The 20553-nt window shown below is 37.3% G+C and overlaps 1 protein-coding gene across 2 annotated transcripts in view; it reads right to left on the reverse strand.

Moving 5' to 3' along the window:
- LOC121739332 overlaps nt 1–20553 on the reverse strand; it is a 50649-nt gene that overhangs the window by 3215 nt on the left and 26881 nt on the right. For both annotated transcript variants that reach the window (XM_042131736.1, XM_042131727.1), the window contains 4 exons: nt 15181–15392; nt 6279–6414; nt 2396–2529; nt 1577–1807 (listed from right to left, as the gene is read on the reverse strand). In XM_042131736.1, coding sequence (XP_041987670.1) covers nt 1577–1807; nt 2396–2529; nt 6279–6414; nt 15181–15392 — 713 coding nt within the window. The remainder of the gene's footprint in view (nt 1–1576; nt 1808–2395; nt 2530–6278; nt 6415–15180; nt 15393–20553) is intronic.

Here is a 20553-nt window from a genome sequence, read left to right on the forward strand (position 1 = left end):
GCTGTATCACGCCGGTTTTCTGTGAGAACGTGGTATTTCTCCGGTCGAGCCGGCCCATTCGTGCCAAAGCATGGCTCTCCCACGTTGCAGATTTATTATGAAATATACATTTCATTTATTACAAAGCTATTACGCGATGTCTAAGAAATAAAAGCAAATCCCCTTGGCTTTATTTAAATATAAATTTTAACGGAACGTTAGAAAATACCTCGAAACCACCTTTATGCACGGAATTTTATCCCTTAGGAATAATTAAGAGAGGCCATTACGGGAAGGGACTGCATAATTGAAATGCTGTCTACGTGTGTTGTCTGAATTAGTTTTTGTGTAAACTCAAACAGAGATCTGGCAAATTCCAAATCAGGTCAACTTTGCAAGGGATATGCTACTGATATGCATACCAAATGCTGAAAGTGTTATATTCAAACTGGTTTGAATTTTAAATTGTTTTGTATGGTACAACTCATTAATTAACAACGTCACCACAATGTTCGTGCAAACAATAAAACTTAATGAATGAGGCGTTGTAACTGGCGATTTGATACAAGAAATAGCGTAATTCCTTTATGATAAAAGGTTTAAAGGCCTAATAATAAATAATCAAGACATTACTATGTGGTTTAAGTCCTCGGTTGTAAAGTTGGTAATTTTGTAAGTTACATCGTATTTGTGCTTAAAACTATCAATTAATTTTGCTATCCATTTAAAAAGTTGATCATCTGTCCTTCTATATCATCCCTGCCCTAGTAGACAATTTAGTGTCAAGCGATTATCGTAAACGCTAACAAAATGTATGCGATTTGACATAAGTCATCGCTTCGCTAGCGAATACTTATGTCAAATCCCATACATTTTGTGGCGTTGGCGTTGACGTTTAATTTTGATGCAATATGTGGCGCTAAAATGGTCGCATTTAGCAATTCCTCTCAATCAATTCAGCAAATGAATTGTCAAAACTGTCAAACTGACATAAGTCAAATTAGTACGAATAACTGCAGGTCGACAAGGCTTTTTATGAACGTGAGCGCGGGCGCTGCACGTAAAGGAGAATTGTCAAAAATGACGTTTTTATATGATGGCAGCGTTAGTTCCTTTTTTCGCCACGTTCATTTAAAGCCTTGTCGATCTGTAGACATGAATTGCAAGCAGAGTGACCATTTTGCAATTTTAAGAAAATGAATCATATTACGATTCATATTATGATTCTACAAAGCGACCATTTTAGCCCCGATGGTCTGGTGATTTTGGCGCCACTAAGGACTTAATATGACCCAGGTATCTTGTAAAAATGTTTTTTCCTGCATGATAAACATATTTCAGCGCTACAAAATTGCGGGCAACATCGAGCTATCGCTTTAAAAAATACAAGATGACGCCTGCAACTCCGTTGCGTCAAAATTCATTTATCGCGTGGGAACTTTCATGACGGAAAGTATCCTATGTCCTTTCCCCGCACTCAAAGTATCTCCATACCCAACAAAATTGGTTCAGCGGTTTGGGCGTGAAGAGGTAACAGATACACAGACAGACAGGCACACTTTCACATTTATAATAATAGTATGGATCTATTACTGACCTTAGCCATCTCTTCAGACTGTCCGTCTTTCAGTGTGCACTTGTTGTTCTTGCTCAAGTTGGTAGTCGATGGTGTAGTCGACTCGCTGACTAATGCCCAGTATTTAGCGGTGTAGTTAAACTCCGGTGCTATGTATCGGTGGTATTTTCTGTGACGATATCCCCCGCCACCCTTGATCCTCGTGGAACTGGAGACTCGGTAGGAGAAGTATTTGATGGATTCGTCGGGAACCTGTGAGGAAAAATTATCATGAGCTCGAACATGAATGATTCGCTGGTGACATATAATTGTCTATGTATGAATCCTTCGACTCTGTACTACCGAGGAAATTGATTCATAGGCAGTTGACAGACCCACGGTATTTGGTCGGATCATGTCAATTCAATGTTAATTGTGAAAACTATGTCAGCAGGGTTTGATATAAGGCGACCAAGTAAGTCCCCCATCTGCCTCTGAGTCAACTTCTCTGATAGTACAATTTTGAAGTCCTTACTTTTGCAATGTTTTGAAATCTACAGTAACAAATTATGTCTGCTTCATTATTCATAATGATATGCTTAACTATGACTATATTATTTTAATTGCTAACCAAATAGATTAAATTTATAATTTTGTAACTGTCCACAAGTTTTTAGTATTAATTGTAAGGCGGAGCGCAGACGACAGACTATCCGTGACGCACATTTTATGCAGTAACGCACACGTCTGCGCTGCGCGTCGTGTGCGTTACTGCATATACCTAATTACATAGGTTCTATTTCCACGGACTAAAAAGTGCGTCACGGATAGTCTGTCGTCTGTGCTGAGCCTAATACCAACCTTTTCATTGTCAATGTACCAAGTCAGTTTCGGCGCGGGCGCGGCTGGTGCGCTAGTGCAATTCGCTCGGAGCAAACCACCGACCACTACGTCTGGTTTCCCGAACGTTATGATGGGCGGGTGCTTTTGAGAATCTACGATAAACATATAAACACATTAGTTATAAAATAAATACTTTTTTTTTAATGAAATTAGGGGGCAAACGAGCAAACGGGTCACCTGATGGAAAGCAACTTCCGTCGCCCATGGACACATCAGAAGAGCTGCAAGTGCGTTGCCGGCCTTTTATGAGGGAATAGGGTAATAGGAGAGGGTAGGGAAGAGAAGGGAATAGGGTAGTGGAGGGAATAGGGTAGGGGCTTGGGCCTCCGGTAAACTCACTCACTCGGCGAAATCCAGCGCAAGCGCTGTTTCACGCCGATTTTCTGTGAGAACGTGGTATTTCCGTTTATTATATACGTGGGAGAGCCATGCTTCGGCACGAATGGGCCGGCTCGACCGGATAAATACCACGTTCTCACAGAAAACCGACGTGAAACAGCGCTTGCGCTGTGTTTCGCCGAGTGAGTGAGTTTACCGGAGGCCCAATCCCCTACCCTATTCCCTTTCCTACCCTCCCCTATTCCCTTCCCTTCCCTCCCCTATTACCCTATTCCCTCTTAAAAGGCCGGCAACGCACATGCAGCTCTTCTGATGCTGCGAGTGTCGATGGGCGACGGAAGTTGCTTTCCATCAGGTGACCCGTTTGCTCGTTTGCCCCCTTATTTCATAAAATAAAATAAAAAACTCCGGTCGAGCCAGCCCATTCGTGCTGAAGCATGGCTCTCCCACGTTTAATAAGAGAGCTTAATTTTTACAATACTTATAACAATCATATTACATGCATTTAAAAATTGTGTGTACTTACTTCCAATTCTCTTAATATAATCTTTATGTATTTAAGTTTTCTAAAATTAGTCCTACTGATTATAAAATTGGGTTGGTTAATTAGTTTAAGAACGTCAGTTGTAAAAAAAAATATTTTACGTTACAAGGTATTAGGGCTTGTTTCACCACTTCCTGATAAGTGACGAATAGGCTATCCACCAATTAACTCGACAGATCAAGTATGGGGAATCTGTCAAAAAAGTTGTAAATAGCCTGTTCGGCACTTTATCAGGAAGTGGTGAAACAGGCCCTAAGGGCCCTTATCTGTGGGCGACACTTTTGATTAGACATCTGGAAGTTTGCATAAGACCCACTTAGTACCGCAATCAGAGACATTTAATTATGAATAACCTTCAATTTAATGAAGAGTTTGACAGATACTGTATGAGACTTATGTCAAAATGCTAATTTTTTTTTTCTTTTTATGAAATAAGGAGGCAAACGAGCAAACGGGTCACCTGATGGAAAGCAACTTCCGTCGCCCATGGACGGCGCGTTGCCGGCCTTTTAAGAGGCGCGTTGCCGGCCTTTTAAGAGGGAATAGGGTAATAGGGGAGGGTAGGGATGGGAAGGGAAGGGAATAGGGGAGGGTAGGAAAGGGAATAGGGTAAGGGATTGGGCCTCCGGTAAACTCACTCACTCGGCGAAACACAGCGCAAGCGCTGTTTCACGCCGGTTTTCTGTGAGAACGTGGTATTTCTCCGGTCGAGCCGGCCCATTCGTGCTGAAGCATGGCTCTCCCACGTATTAATTACATTCAAGCTACGAATAATAAAAACTAAGGAAACGTAACTCCCATACTTCAACCGCTTTGAATTTGGTTCCTTTTCGCACACTACAATATGACAATAGTAACAATGTATAATATGGTAACGATACACTCACTCACGAAATAAAACCGTTGACAATAATTGTCACCTGTAATAATACACAAAATTGAGTCTCGAATACATGCATAAAATATGCATGTAATTCGGGTCTCATTTTGTAGACTCGTGGAACAAATTTTTTGACACAGAACTAATTTTCCTTAGTTTTTATTATTCGTAACATTTAAGTAATTAATGTATGACTCTCAGTACGACAGTAACTGTTTATCCACACCTACATAATTTTTATACTGAGAAAAATGCAGTCAGTAAATAAAACAGTTCGCTTTAAGCTTAATGACGAGTTGATTTATTCACCTACCGGAGAACTAAAAAAAGCCAAGATTCAATAATTGCATTCATAATATTCCTGTTTCATGAATAAAATATTATTGCCGCCATATTATTTACCAGCTGGGTTATTTAATGAGGATGAAAAACATTTGTATAAAAGAGTTTATTATGATTGTCTAATGGTGTTTGAAATTGTTTAAGGCGCTGTGGTTGTTGCAACTACGTAAAATGGGTTTTTTAAAACACGTTTTTAGTAAAGGAAATGTCATTATTTAAGTATAAAATAAGTACCGTTTTAAAATTGAGAAAATTTCCTATACGCGAAGGTATCAGTACACAATTTGAAAAATTCTGCTTGATAGAAAAAAATCTCAAAGATGACTGTTATAACCGACAGTATATATTAAGTCTATGGTTATAACGCTGTTTTTCATGATTAAATAATTTTATGGCTAAATTACACACTTTCTACAAAAAAAAAACAAAAAATGTAGTATCACATATAACCTAACGTAAACGATTTGATATATTTGATTTGTGTAATACTAAAAACAAAAGGTTTTACTCCTATTTTCTATTATCAAGGCACGCGGCGAGCGCGTAACAGCCACTCATGTACAAGGCGTGCTGATATGAATGTTATTTTAATGTCCTTAACGTCGATATTCGTACTGACAGACATCGACCTGCTTATTTTAGGGACTACTGGGCCTTAAATTAAAGAAACCAAGAAGTAATGAGTGAGTACTACCAGACAAGTTGATTCGTAGGCAGATGGCGGACCTATGTAAATTGGTCGCGCTGTGTCAAATCCAACCGACAGCTTTCATTAAATTAACATAATCCAACCAATTGACATTGGTCTGTCCGTCAACTCCCTATGAATAAATTTATTCGATGGTATATTTTTTGTCATTTATCAAAATACGTAATAACTAATAACTCTCTGTTTCGACAAGGTGATGTATTTGGGCTTACAGCAATGACGTCATTTCTGTTTGAGAAAAGGCATTGTAAACTTTTCGCCTGATGTATTGATTTCGCAACATAATCACCCTGCCGTTCTATTCGTCTCACTGCTCTCACCATAGTCTCCCAAGCAGAAGAAACAAAATAATAAAAAACATATTTAATATATTATACCACAATAATAATTGGTCGCTGTTAATCATTTGTATACTAACCGAACATAACTTCTGAACTCATAACTCAAAACGTAATTTTTTGTGGGATAGTACACAAATGCTTAAGAGGATACACCAGGGGCGAGAGAAATTGAAAATAGGTATTTGAGAATGTATTGCTGTCTCACCAATCTCAAGTCTCCCACCGCAGAGCGCGATAGAGACAACACGACAAAAGTACTAATAAAAGAACAGAAAATCTTCGATTCGTTGTCCGCTGATTCCTTCTCCAAAACTTAACCGATTTTAGTACTTTTTTCATTAAGAATTTAAGCAAGGCTTGAGATGTGTTCCTATGTTTTATTTTTTTTTTGTATATTTTAGCCAGTTTTATTTTATGGGTGTTTAAACACAGAGGAAAATCTTGCCATTTTTTGGGTTTTTGGACGTTCTTATCTTTTTTAACAATAAAATTATGAAAAAAAAAGAAAACATAGGGACATGCTAATAGTGGCCATAGATATTCAGGAAAAAAATTATAACTCTACCGGCATTATCCAGGGAGGAAACAGGGGACAACGTTTGTATGGAAAAACGGCGGTGTGGAATCCTCTTAACAGCGTACAATTAAGAAACCCTTTTTTTAAGTCGGTTAAAATTAACACTTACACACAACAGTGAGCTGGTGCGGCGGCGATGCGGCTGTGAAGATGGGCGTCTCCAGGGACACCTCACACCAGTAGAGGCCGGACGCCGTCGGGTCCAAGTTGTCTATTGTGATGGAGTTCTCCGACACCAGAGACATCTGCAAGTTAGATGATTTTACACCCCCGTCTCATTAATTTTGTACGGGGTTTGGGCAGTGGTGGCCCTATGGTATGGTATGGTATAGGCGAACAGGTCAATCGCCCGGAGCCTCGCGCTTGCAGGGGCTTGCAAGTTGTGTTTTTGGAATATAAAGAGCCTCGCAAAGACCTTCCGCCCGGGGCCTCGCAATGGGTAAGGCCGCCACTGGGTTTGGGTGTACCTTTAGATGGATCAGATAATAAATAATCCATACGGTTAAGTTTAAAATACAGTAATTTTTTGTATGTAATGAACCTGGATACGAGAAGAGAGATCAACTATGGTAAGCAATAGCTGCTGCGTGGACACTCCCAACACCAGAAGGATTTGTTATGTATGGGCGAAAAAGTTATACATTAAATAAAAACTTGAGAGATGTCAAGGGACACCCGAATGGAACGAAGTTATTTCTTATGTTCAAGAAACCTGTATAGTGTATAAGTACATATTATATACTTACTCAAAAAAATTATTAAAATAAATTAAGAAATTTAAAAAAACCCCCGCCAAACAACTTTAAAAAGTAATGAAATAATATATTTTACTGACTTTAAGTTTAAATAATTCCTAAGTGTAAAGTGATATTTTAGTCCATAATAATTGTTGTCACGGTGTGTCGGGGACCGCCAACAGTGCTATGAAATAAAATAAAATAAAAATTGTTTTATTTCTGAATAAATTTGAATCAAATATTTTCAGAACGTTGAACTATATGTTGCCTACCACCGGTTCAGGAACTAACCCGGCGAAAAGAACCGGCGTAAGAAACTCGCACGGGGCCACTTTTTAGTAAAAAAGTGGAAAATTTGTCTTTTAAAAAAATAAAATTTACAATGTAAATAACTTAATCTATACAATATGAATACACAATTGTAAGTCACACATAATAAATGTAGAAGCAGCCTTGCAAGCAGCCATCCTACTCCCAAGATGTGCTATCGTTTAGGAAATCGTTGACCGTATAGTAGGCTTTGGCACAAAACGTTCTTTAATTACTTTTTTAAATTTATTAATTGATAGATTTTGAACGTTTTCCTATCAACAGGATCATTATTATATCTCAATGAATGCCATCTAGGAATGTCCTTTTGGATGAGGCCGTCAATATGAGTCCAAACATGAAACCTCCACTTTGGGTTCATATGGAGCTGGCTCCTATAGAATCCAGGTGATGCTGCAGCAGCAGCATGAAAAACTTTATTGGTTATCTACGTCTTACTAGTGGTCGCAATTAAAATGAGCCCAAACACGAAACCATTTGCTGGTTTCGTGTTTGGGCTCAGTTGGTGAGGAGTTGGGTATCCTATTGATTACCTGGTGATGCTGCAGCACCAGGTCAACTTTCCATTAATGTGTAAATATTCATAAATGTCACGTACTAGATTGCAATAAAGCCCACCAAACGACTGCAAGTTGCTAATCGGCCCTTTACGAACCAGATGAACCGCCATTTTTTAGCACGGAGCAGGCTGATGATGATGAACTATAGCTAAGAACACTCTCAATTAAGTCAGCTTTCAAACAAAAAAAACTAGCTCAAAATCGGTCCACCCGTTTGGATGCTACGATGCCACAGACAGACAGACAGACAGACAGACAGACAGACAGACAGACAGACAGACAGACAGACAGACAGATAGACCGACAGACAGACACGTCAAACTTATAACAGCCCTCTTTTTTGTCGGGGGTTAAAAACGCCATCTATTGACGCCCAGGAATACTAATAACGCGTCGCTGTTTATTCTCAAAAAAAGCCATTTAGTTGACGTACACGAATACTAACAACGCCCTCTGCCCCTACCATGCAGGTACTAATGCGAAAGTGTTGACGTCAAATATCGTTCTATCTAGCCTCCTTTACGCCTAACGCGCGATAAGGAACTTCGTTCCAAAAAGTTTCAAGTTGCGTTCCTGGTCCTCAAATCCTCCTTTCGATCACCCAAGTTAAATGACGTAATACTTGTACTCATTTCTTTGCATGAAAATAATGTGAAACAGTCACAATGAATACACATGGGTAAAACCCGGAACTTCAGTAACAATTTATTTAATAAAGCTGTCGGGTCCAGATTGTCCATTGTAATAGAGTTTTTGCTCCCTCGAGATAATATCTGCAAGTTGTATGAATTTACACTAGCCCTCATCTATTTTGTAAGGTTAGCTATTGGGTATTAGATAATAGGTAATCATAATTGTAATACGATCATAATTATAGGTCACTAATATGCGAACGATTGTTTCGATCTAAATATTATATATACGGTATACCAGGTATACCTGGTATACCGTGGTTCGGAACGTGCTGAGAGAACTCCTGATTCTTTATAGATACAAGTTTGGGAGTTTCAGCGTTGTTTTAAGAACGGAAAGCATATTATGCTACTGTGCAAATTACATTAATCAACATCATCATCATCACTACCATATTATACCATGCATCGTCCCATGGTTATGACTCATGACCCTGTTATTGGTACTTTTCATAGTCTTTTAGATCGAGACTCAAGTTTGTGAAGCGATAATAAAAAAAAAAATTATACCTATCTAATAATATAAACTTGAAGAGTATGTTTGCTTGAACGCGTTAATCTCAGGAACTACAGGTCCGATTTAAAAACTTATTTCAGTGTTAGATAGCTCATTTATCGTGTAAGACTATAGGCTATATATTATCATGCTAAGACTAATACGACCGAAGAAACGCAGGAAAATGTGGGAAAAACGGGGGAAATATTAGAAATTACGAACTACTGGAGCAATTTTTATGGCAATATAAAGCACAGATATAGAGTAGACCAAGTGAAGGAAGTAGCGATATAAGCTATTTTTTATGGGAAAATGTACGGTTTCTGTAAAATTCCTAATTTACGCGGACGAAGCCGCGCGGGACATCTAGTATTCTTATCAATGTTTAAACTATATTTACTTTGTAAGAGACCAGTTCAGTTGGTTTGAGAACTGTGTGTAGCTCGTTTTACTAATATAATATCACAAATTAAACTAGATAATATATTTAAAATATGGAAGTAAATAGTAATTATGTATTAACTTTCATACAGAAATAACACACTGTATACTTGTGCAAGCAGTGAAATTTTGTCAGCTCCTTATGTACCTATTTCTATGTACAAAACGTATATTTTTACTTTGTAAGTACGATTTCAAAGAAATTACAGGCTGTTCAGCATATCTTATAATTTATTTTGAGTTACCCCAATATACTTTCGTCTAGACATCACAAGATTTGGGTTCATGGAAATAGAAAAAAATATTTGACTATTTCATGTTACGAGCAAATTTTATATGAGCATAATATTATACTGTATCTTTTTGGGCCGAATGATTTGATTACATCATTATTCTAAGATTGTTATTTTAACAAAGGCTTTTAGTGCGTCATAAATTTAGGGATGCCTTTTTATGGGCATTTTTAATAATTCTATTATATAGCTGTTGTCATCAATAGTATTCATGGCCATAGTGTGGCCATCTAGAGTCTGGAATAGCTTTCGGTTTGACACCGCCCTACCACGAGCTCTTATAGTAGTTGGGGAGGGGAAGAGGGGATTTCGGGAGTAGCTCCAGCGTATCAGATTAAGCTTGTGTAGGCTTCCGACATGTGTCTAGTTATCATGGTATAGAAATCAGATTTCTCATGTGGTGGGTTATTTTTCTTTTTTTTACATTGAAATGTCATCGGATCTGTCAGATTAAGATACTGGATGTTTAGTATAGCCCAAATAAACTTCCGTATAAAGCACTGACGATTCAAAGGTTTGGTAAGCCTGTAGGTACATTTTAAAATATAAAAAAGTAAAGCTTCATATTTTCCTAACTAAGCTTCGCAGATATTTTATTTTGCACTAAACTAAATGATTTAGTCCTTGCTGTCTAAAATATCTCATCAAAAACATCCTGTAAAAAAACCAAGTCTCGCAACTCAGTTTTTATACCGTAAAAATGTATGAAATCCATGCAATACCAAGTCGGTTAATTTATTCAGTCCCTACCTAGGGGACCTTCTGTCTCAAGTTATTACGTAAGTTATTATCATATCAATACTAAAAATCTTTTACGTTTTAAATAAATAGATCGACTTGGACATCGCATGATTAGATTGTTTAGTATAACACTATACATTATCACACAGCACTACGGGCTGTATCAATCGCATGGAGCGCAATAAACTAAACAATCTAAAGATATAATTATTATGTATAAATTATTGTAAGATACATTGTGTTTTCATGCGATGTCCAAGTCGATCTATTTATTTAAAACGTAAAAGATTTTTAATATTGATATGATAATAACTTACGTAATAACTTGAGACAGAACGTCCCCTAAGTAGGGACTGAATAAATTAACATGACTGAATAAAACAAACAGGTATTGCATGGATCTCATAACTTTTTACGGTATAAAAACTGAGTTGCGAGACTTGGTTTTTTTACAGGATGTTTTTGATGAGATCTCACTTCTTTTTGTAGAGTCCTACTTATAAATATCAATAACGATTTTTATAAGAAACAAATAAAACTAACAATTAATAATAATATAATCATTATGTATACAGTATTACTATACTACTTGCCTTTCATGACTATCCAATATCCATACTAATATTATTATAAATGCGAAAGTGTGTTTGTTTGTTTGATTGTCCTTCCTTCATGGCCTAGCGAAGCAACCAATCGACTTGATTTTTGACGTAGATTTAGTTGAAAGGATGAAGAGTAACATAGCCTACTTTTGGTCTTGGAAAAACGTCAGGTTTCTAAAAGAGGTTTACAAGAATATTCGTATTTTACGCGATTTTTGAATTCCACGCGAGCGAAGCCGCGAGCAAAAGTTAGTGCTTCATATATAATATATATAGATACCTATCTACAACTATTACTCCTTCGAATGTACGTACGGAAATATCGATGGTACCCGTCGGTACAATGATTCATAAATTGCAATTAATGTAACTTTGTAATCTTATACATGTAATAAAATATGGGATTACAAAGTTATTCACGAAGTTAGAGAAAGAAGAAGAAAACTGGACAGTCATTATGAAATGTTTATTAGGTTTTCCCTTAATTAAGACACTAAACACTAGCTAGATATCTCTCTACCCACGATAAACCGGAGATATTGACGGTACGGGTACAATGATTCATAAACCGCAAATGTAACTTTGTAATCCTATACATTTATATGGGATTACAAAGTTATTTACGAAGTTAGTGTATCTAGAAAACTAGACAGAAATTTTGAAATATTAGAATTTTTCCTTGATGTAGTCACCTAACACTAATTATATTCTAAATTTGAAGGTTCTATGTCACCTAGAAGTGCCTAACGGCGGTTCCCAATATTTGATCTATCTCTGGTTTGGCCCTACTAGAGATAGGAATAACTCACATTAGACATTAGAGACATATATTTTACGTCAATTGTGAGCTATTCCTATCTCTAGTAGGGCAAAACCAGAGATAGATCAAATATTGGGAACGGCCGTTAGACTTTTGGTGATCGGTCAGTCAGTCAGTCAGTCAGTCAGTGACAAAATTAAGAAACTTTAACAAGTTACAGTTCTTAAACTACTGGTTCAAATTGAATGAAATTTTAAATATAATGTGTTTATACAATGCTTGCTTAGCAGCTGAAAATTCAGGCTTGTTGGTTCATACACAATGAAGTTATAGGGGGTCAAAAAGAGCCTGAATTGGTTCGAGAAAAGGATGGTACGGCCGAGCCGCTTTTTTGCTCGACTTGGCGGGGGCACTGCCGTGCCCCCAGATATTAATAACTGACGTAAATAAGCAATTTTCTGAATATATTTTCTTTTTCATAACTTTAAAATGGCTGCAGTTTCTTAACTCACCACTAAAACAAAAAACGCTTTTATTATTTTTAATCAGTTTTATCTAATGTACAAACCTACTAAGTCTCCATGACGCTCGAGTGACTACAAATATAGCACCCTCCCCTCCTTACTCCCCAGTATTACTTTAATATTACTTTCAGATTTGGCACAAACAAAATACGTCGTTTTGTTTATAATATAAATAGAGATCATGTTTGTTTATACGAAATTCAAAAGTAATATTGCACCATGACATGCACACTTACTGCTACAAGAGCTCATGGTATGGGCCGATTATTATTTGACACCACGAAGGAAACTAGCAATCAGCTCCACCATTTTATCTTTACAATCACTTTTCTGAAGTATAAAAATAGTTTGGCTGAACAATATTACTTATGTATTTTTGAATGAACCAGATAATTAGCAGACAGATTTTGGTAAGCCACTGCCCATAAACGCTTTCATCTACAGGAGCCAATTTTCAACGCCTCTTGTGTGATTTGCGAATATTAAACAAAAGCTCCTAAGGGCCGGGACACAAAAACACGATACGTCGTGTCGTACCACGACGCGGCGTCGTTTCATGATGCGACGTCGTGTCGAAGGAATCTACGACGAGCATCGTAAAAAACTACGACACGACATCGTAACGTGCCACGATACATGGCACGACGTCGCGTCGTAGAAACTCTCGATGCGTCTTCTTTGAATTTTGAACAACTGTCGTGTCGTGTTTTTGTGTCCCGGCCCTAAGAGTCGGTTTACATTGCAACGTTACGATTCGATGCAATACATTTTTCGACGAGTTATTTAATGACATGACACAACTCCGTTGCGCCAAATTCTTTTATCGTACCGTACATTATTTTGGGATAAAAAGTATCCCATGTCGTTTCCCGGGAATGAAAGTATCTCCGTACCAAATTTCAGCAAAATCGGTTCAACGGTTTGGGCATGAAGAGGTAACAGACAAACAGACACACTTTCGCATTTATAATATTAAGTACGGATTTAAATGGATAGCCTCATATCACGTGCAAATCTGTCAATCAAAATGAATGTGTATCTCCTTGTGTAACAAAAAAGTTTAGTTTTCGATTGCTCTTTTGAAATGTATTAAAATATCATCTCGTCACGTTCCAAAGTGCTGCGGATCCTTAGAAACAGTAGCGGCGTAAGGGGGGGCGACGCTGGGCGACCACCCAGGGCGCCGGATAAAAAGGGGCGCTGAAGGCAAAAAATGGGTGCCAAATTTTATCAGCACTATCAGCACCCTGGGCGCCGAAGAAATCTCGCCCAGGGCGCTATGGTAGTGCTTTACCGGCCCGGCTTAGACCATTGGTTAACGTGGTAATATTGTAACGTAGTAGCCGGCCCATTCTAATCAAAGTTCGTTCGTGTATCCAAGATGATGTTACTTCATGTTTCATTAAAACAACATAAAAGTAGGATGAGCTATGTTTAACACATATTTTACGTGGGCACAAAGACGACCGTTTCCTTTTATTACATGTGCGGAGGCTTAATAAAAACTGGGAATAATTTGACAACAACAACGTGGCTCTTTGTAGTCAAAAATTGGGAAACATGATAAAAGACTTTATGGGATCAAGGCTTATTTATGTAAGGGATTTTAAAAGGAGAATATCCTAAAGGTTATAATAAAAGCTTCCGTATGAAAATTATTCACGCAATTAAATGTAACGTTACTTTTATTATACCTACTTGTTTGATAATTTTGTAAACTTTTACTGTGGTACTAAAAGCATTAAAAATATGAAAAACTATAATGCATTATTTGATTATAACATTTACAATTAATTATACTTCGAAGTTATTTTTTGTTAAAAAATAAGGTATTTTAATTACAGACAACAAAGTATGCAACAAGATAGAAATCTCATTTTGGTCTCCTTCTCGTAATTACCAAGAACATTAACACTTTATTGGTCGTAACGTTGTCTGCAAAATGTCTTATAAAATGTTTAACTTAAAAATAACAATTTAAGTGGTCTAGACAGCGTTTTCTCGAGTATTTTTAACGGTGGTTGAAAGTCGATCGTGAAAAAAAATATTGGGCTTTTAGCATCATTGAACATCTAAACAAAATAGGCTTTTACAGTAAAAGCTTTTACTTAAAATAAGATGTAGAATAGTATTTTACTAGCAGCTTTCTTTGCATAAATATTTTTAAAAAAGTAATTCGTTTTGTATTCGTCAAAAATACAAAAACATGACTTTTTTATAATTAGATATGTACTGTATAAAATATAGTTTTTTAACTTAAATTGTAGTTTACCAACATAAAATAGTTAAGATGAAATTTATTGCAATATATTAAGAACTCCCTTGGAAAGCTCATTGTTGCTGGCAAGATTGAGGGAAAAAGATCTTTTTCAACCGATCAAATCTACACCACTCTTGAGTCCACCGTCTACGACGCTGTTCGAGTAGCCGATAGAAAAAGCTGGCGTAACATCAAAAGAAGAGGGAGGTCATGACCCTCAGATATGAGGAACAAGACTAAAGGAGGATAGAGATACTACTCGAAGTGACACGGTATTTTATTTCGTACGATTCGTAAGATTTCATACACGATATGAAATGTTGTTTTGCTTACGTGTTCGTTCCAAAAATTTTGTTACATTTCCTTTGTACATATTAGTTTTTATTCCTATTTTCTTTAATTTCGTTGCGGGTCCCAAGACAGTTTTAGTATGTCCCTCGGGCTCCTTGAGATCATATCAAAGGGTTTTCATGGTTGGATACCGCTGTCGATCCTGGCGACACAGGAGATACAGTGGTGGGAATGTGGTGGGCCAACGGCCGTTAAAAAAATTATTAGTTGTTATTCATACTTACATTTAGCTTGCCCCCCGGGAACGAGTAATTCGTATACGGCGGGGTCCTCTCCCGCACGTACTGGAGTAGCTTCGCCCCTGATCTGAGGAACTCCACCTTGTACAGCAGCTGGGGGGGCACCTGGTGGAGACAACGGAGGGTGGCGGAGCTCCCCCGAGCTACCCAAGATGGCGCCGAGAGACGCACGTCCACGTCTGTGGCTTGCGCGTTACCTGCAAAGGTAGATATAATAACTTCCACACCGTTTTCGGTGACGTTGGCCGGTTTCATTGAAACCAGGGGCCGTACCACGAAACCGTTTTGAGACTCAAACAATCGTACGAGAATGCCACGTCCTACTTTTTTACGAGAAATTACGTTGTTAGAGCAGGACGTGGCATTTTCATCCGATTGTTTGAGTCTCAAAACGGTTTCGTAGTAGGCCTACTGGCCAGTTACGCAGGAGTTATTTTATAGCGCCCAAGCGTGTGCGCAGTACACAAGAGCACTCTCTATTTCTTTACTCTTATAACCCAGTGGGACGGAAGACCGACACGACTGGCGAAAAAGGTAAAGCTTAGTTAATAAGGGACAAATGGCGCTATGTAGTTGTAAGGTATCTTATGCCAATTGTCGTGCCAAACAGCTGTCATATGTCACGAAATATCTTTCACATGTCACAATATAGCTGTCATATTATGTCTGTCTGACACATTTGACATGAAATAAACCAAATCTTTGACAAGGGCAAAGAGTAAATGAAGAGTGCTCTTTTTTATAAAATAAGGGGACAAACGAGCAAACGGGTCACCTAATACAAAGTAACTACCGTCGCCCATGGACATTAGCAACATTAGAAAGCTCTTGCGTAGTGTAACAATAAAATTATTATAAACTAGATGACGCCCGCAATTCCGTTGCGCCAAAACTCGTTTATCGCGCGGGAACCGTACATTTTTCCGGGATAAAAAGTATCCTATGTCCTTTCCCGGAACTCAAAGTATCTTCATGCCAAATTTCAGCAAAATCGGGTCAGCGGTTTGAGCGTGAAGAGGTAACAGACAGACTTTCGCATTTATAATATTAGTATGGAAGTAGTTGTATGGATCTGCTAAAAACACCCCCAACATTGCCCGATTAGAATATCACACGTGTGACTTTAGGGGAGGGGACCAGTCCCCCTCATTGCTTATCTCCAAACCAACTAGTAACAGACTAGTTATAGCCACGATTAAACTACCATGGTCTTAACCAGACCAGTAGCTTAGACCCTTTCGAGAAAAAAAAATGTATCAGCAGTTTTTGATTTGTAGAACAATTTGTATTATATAACAATTTTACTCGACATTTGCGTCACATGCAAGAATTCTTCTTCAGCGAATATTCGAAAGATTATATCCCAAAGCGTGTGAGCTTTGTGGATTTCCGCTGTATTGTTGTTCCTCATGGCTTACACGGGGTACTCTTACTGAGAATATTTAAATCTCATGATAGTACTAGCTGTCCCGGCAAACGTTTCTTTGCCATATAAAGTATTTAGCCCGTATTTTTTATTGAAGTGACTAAATAAGTATGTCACCATGGCAACGTCCATCGCTATCCCGTCGCACAAACAATGATCGCCGTCATTCTCGAGTTGTAATAATTTACTATTATTTATTCAACAAATGCACTTATCAATATAAAAAGTACCCAGTAGCCGATTCTCAGACCCACTGAAAATGCATATACTGGTTAAAATCAGTAAAGCCGTTTCGGAGGAGTACGCGGCCTCACATTGTGACACGAGAATTTTATGTATTATAAAATTTCGTTCCGAATTTAAATAAAGAATGGTGACGTAAAACTACTCCGATTTAAATTCTTAAGACTTTCAAAATCAAATATCTCACTGGCCAATGCATCCACAGTGAACGACCTAATAGCTCTGTAGTCAAAAGTAGTTTTTAATGAAATCAAGGTGTACTTGGCGAATAAAGACGGTAGCGGTCATTGACCCCCTGTCAAATACTTGTCATATTGCATCATTTTTTCTTTATAAAACGCGATGACGATGACGATGAAGTGTCAGATGATAGTTCCTAGGCTAAGGGCGATAACGTATTTTCATTATACTCGATGTGAAGTAAATTTAAAGCTCACTTCGAACTCATAAAAAGTTGGAGATTGTCATTCTAATATACAGTGTGTAACAAAAATAAGTGATATTACTTTAGGGTGTGTACGTGTTCCTTGTAGAGAGTTCACTGTGAAAGTAGCAGCGCTGAAAGACGAAAAATTTTTTTCTCTTTTGTATGGGCAGGGGCCCGAGCGTCACGAGTTTCCCCATACAAAAGTGAAAAAAAATTTTCGTCTTTCAGCGCTGCTACTTTCACAGTGAACTCACTACAAGGAATACGTACACACCCTAAAGTATTATCACTTATTTTTGTTACACACTGTATACCAAGAGGTTTTCAGATGAATCTATAATAATCTGTGTCTTACTAAGAGGTTCATTTTATTCTTAAATATTATAAATAGGTACAGTGTTAACATTTTTTATTTAGCGCCTAGGCTAAAAAGATCAATGACCGCTACCGCCTCGATTCGCTGAGTACACCTTAGTCTACACCATAAAGTTAATATACCTAGCGGAATAGAGCAACAATCTCGAGCTGTCAAACGAAACCGAAATTGGTTTCATCTGTGTGTAAACATATGATTTCTATGAGATTAAATTGTCAACGTGCGGCACGTGCCGACTGGACGTCAAAAAAAGAGTGCTGCTGTCATGTATCACACGTCTTTTTTTACCACGCAGTGTTACTGATAGTGACATCTCTCTTGCTCAGGCCTTTGTTTCTCTATTCCGCTAGGTATATTAACTTTATGGTCTACACTCGGATCATAAAACGTTTTGAAAAAGAAAAATATAATAGTTTTAGCGAGTTCTATAAAACACGTTTTTATGTGACAGATACAAATTCATCAAGAGACGGGTTTTGAAAAATAGCACCAATAAAAATTGCATGCGGGCGCGTTCCTGTTGACTATGAACAAACAGACAGTATGTGACAGAGAAAAGTTGCTTAATATTACAAAATATACCAAATACATCACTTTGAAAGTTAGTTTATAAATTATAATGATTACAGTTAGTTCATGATGATTAATTTGTGAGCTAAAATCTTTTCCATGAAAAAACATCCAAAACATTCCAAGTATTTTTTTTCAATCTGTGTGGTTTAACTTTAGAATCAAAACTTTAAGGGCCGCGCTACACCGGAATGGCAGCGGCGAGGCGAGCACTTTCAGCGTCATGTGATTTTAAACTTTATCTTCATTACTGTAATACATAGTATCGCACGAGCGGCCACGAGCGGCCACGAGCGGCCACGAGCGGCCACGGGCGGCCGTAGACTTCTCAAGCGATACTGTATTACATTAATGAAGATAAAGTTTATGACCAAAAAGTTTAAACCATACTTGTACGTACCACACACTGTCAAAAATTACGGAAAGCCCTCTCACTCTCACTGGAGGTAATCACTTCGCATACGAATCTTTGAAAATGAAGGTTTGCTCTTCGTTCCTAAATACCAAGTTCCCTAACAACCCCTAACGGATTACCCAGTTATAAATTATTAGAAACGGTAGATACCGTAAATCAAGTAAAGTATCGAGTGCAGCAAACTCCTAGGAAGTTGTAATGCTTCCACAATAGCTTCGTTAGTGGAGATCAGTTGTTTAGCGATGCAACACTAACTTCGCCTTAGAACTTCCTAATGGGATACGGTCAGTCGAATTAAGTTTCCCAAACGTTTGGGAAGTGCCGAAGTTGGGAAATATGGTGATATTGCTCTTCTTTTGTTGTTTCATGTAATTGCCCATATATTTTCCTACTAAATCACCTGCAAAAGTTTTTAGATAGGAGCCAGTACGGATGTTGAGTGTTTTCTTCGGCTAAAAATGCCACATATTACAGCAATATATTAACTTTTAGTCTTCGAATTTTATACTTAATTCATGAAAAGTGTGTTGCTTGTTTCGAAAAAAGATGCCGAATAGTATTTTTTTAAAGCGTCTTAATTTGTTTTCTACGCGTTCATTTGTTTTGTTCTAGAACTTGCTCTTAATCGAGTTGGCCGCGGATGACGTCATGAGATCTGCAGGTAGGCCACGCTTTTTTTCGGTTTCCATAATATTATGTGAATATTGTGGAAACCGAAAAAAAAGAATGAGATGGCGATATTTTGGATTAAATTAGAGCGGGACAGTTGAAATTAACAAAGGTGACGGGATTTCTATCAAAAAATTATGTTAACTTTGCTACACGTATTAGTATAACTAACATAAACTAGTTTGTGTTAATGTTATCTTTATAATAGTTTTTTTAAACATTAGTTAAAAGCATGAACCGCTTTAATGACAAAATTACTGATGCTATAATAATTTGTGAACTGAATTTAAATGTGTACTACATAATTTTTATCGGTTTGTCTTTCTGAATAAATTTTTCAATTGTTTCTGCACGTGTCTGCGTTGTTTTCAAGGAAAATCTTAATTTAAACAATCGGTATTTTTCCTGAGAAAAGCAATCGAAAAAGTTTTTCCATGGTATTTTTTTATTATTTTGAGCACGTTTAGAGTAAAACTAGTAGCTCTTTGCAAGTCAAGTTAATGGGTGGATAATAGGAAAAGCTGAATTTTAATTAAAAGGAATATTAAGGACGATCTCAACTATAGCCATGATGGGCATAAGAAAATACTTAAAAGTTTAAACATAATTATTATAGGTAGGATTTACAACGTAGACATCAAATTACCACGAGCCGTAAAAGAATTACATTTTTAGCTCATTTACTTAAAAGCCAATTACATTCTGAATTGAATTGGCTTCTATTTAAAAGCGTTCGTATTCGTTAACAATGAACACAAGAATAACGAAACGGAACGATTTTCTTTTGTTACGAATATCTCATTACTTTTACATTTAAACAATGAAAATTAGAAATATTTTGTGTTATGAAAATGCGTAAATGGATCACCTCGTCTATGGATAATATGACATGTATTGTGTAAATACCAGATGTCATTTAATGTTTCTTCTCTTCAACGCATCAAATTAATCATAATTCATCTTATATATAAAATTCTCGTGGCACAATGTTCAGTGGGTATGAGAATCGGCTACTGGGTACTTATTATATTGATAAGTGCATTTGTTGATTAAATAATAGTAAATTATTACAACTCGAGACTGACGGCGACCATGATTGTTTGCATGCTACGGAATAGCGATGTACGTTGCCATGGTGACATACTTATTCAGTCACTTCAATAAAATAATACCCGGGGCGAAATACTTTATATGGCAAAGAAACGTTTGCCGGGACAGCTAGTAATAAATAA

Source organism: Aricia agestis, chromosome 2 (genome assembly GCF_905147365.1).
Source record: "Aricia agestis chromosome 2, ilAriAges1.1, whole genome shotgun sequence".
NCBI lineage: Eukaryota > Metazoa > Arthropoda > Insecta > Lepidoptera > Lycaenidae > Aricia > Aricia agestis.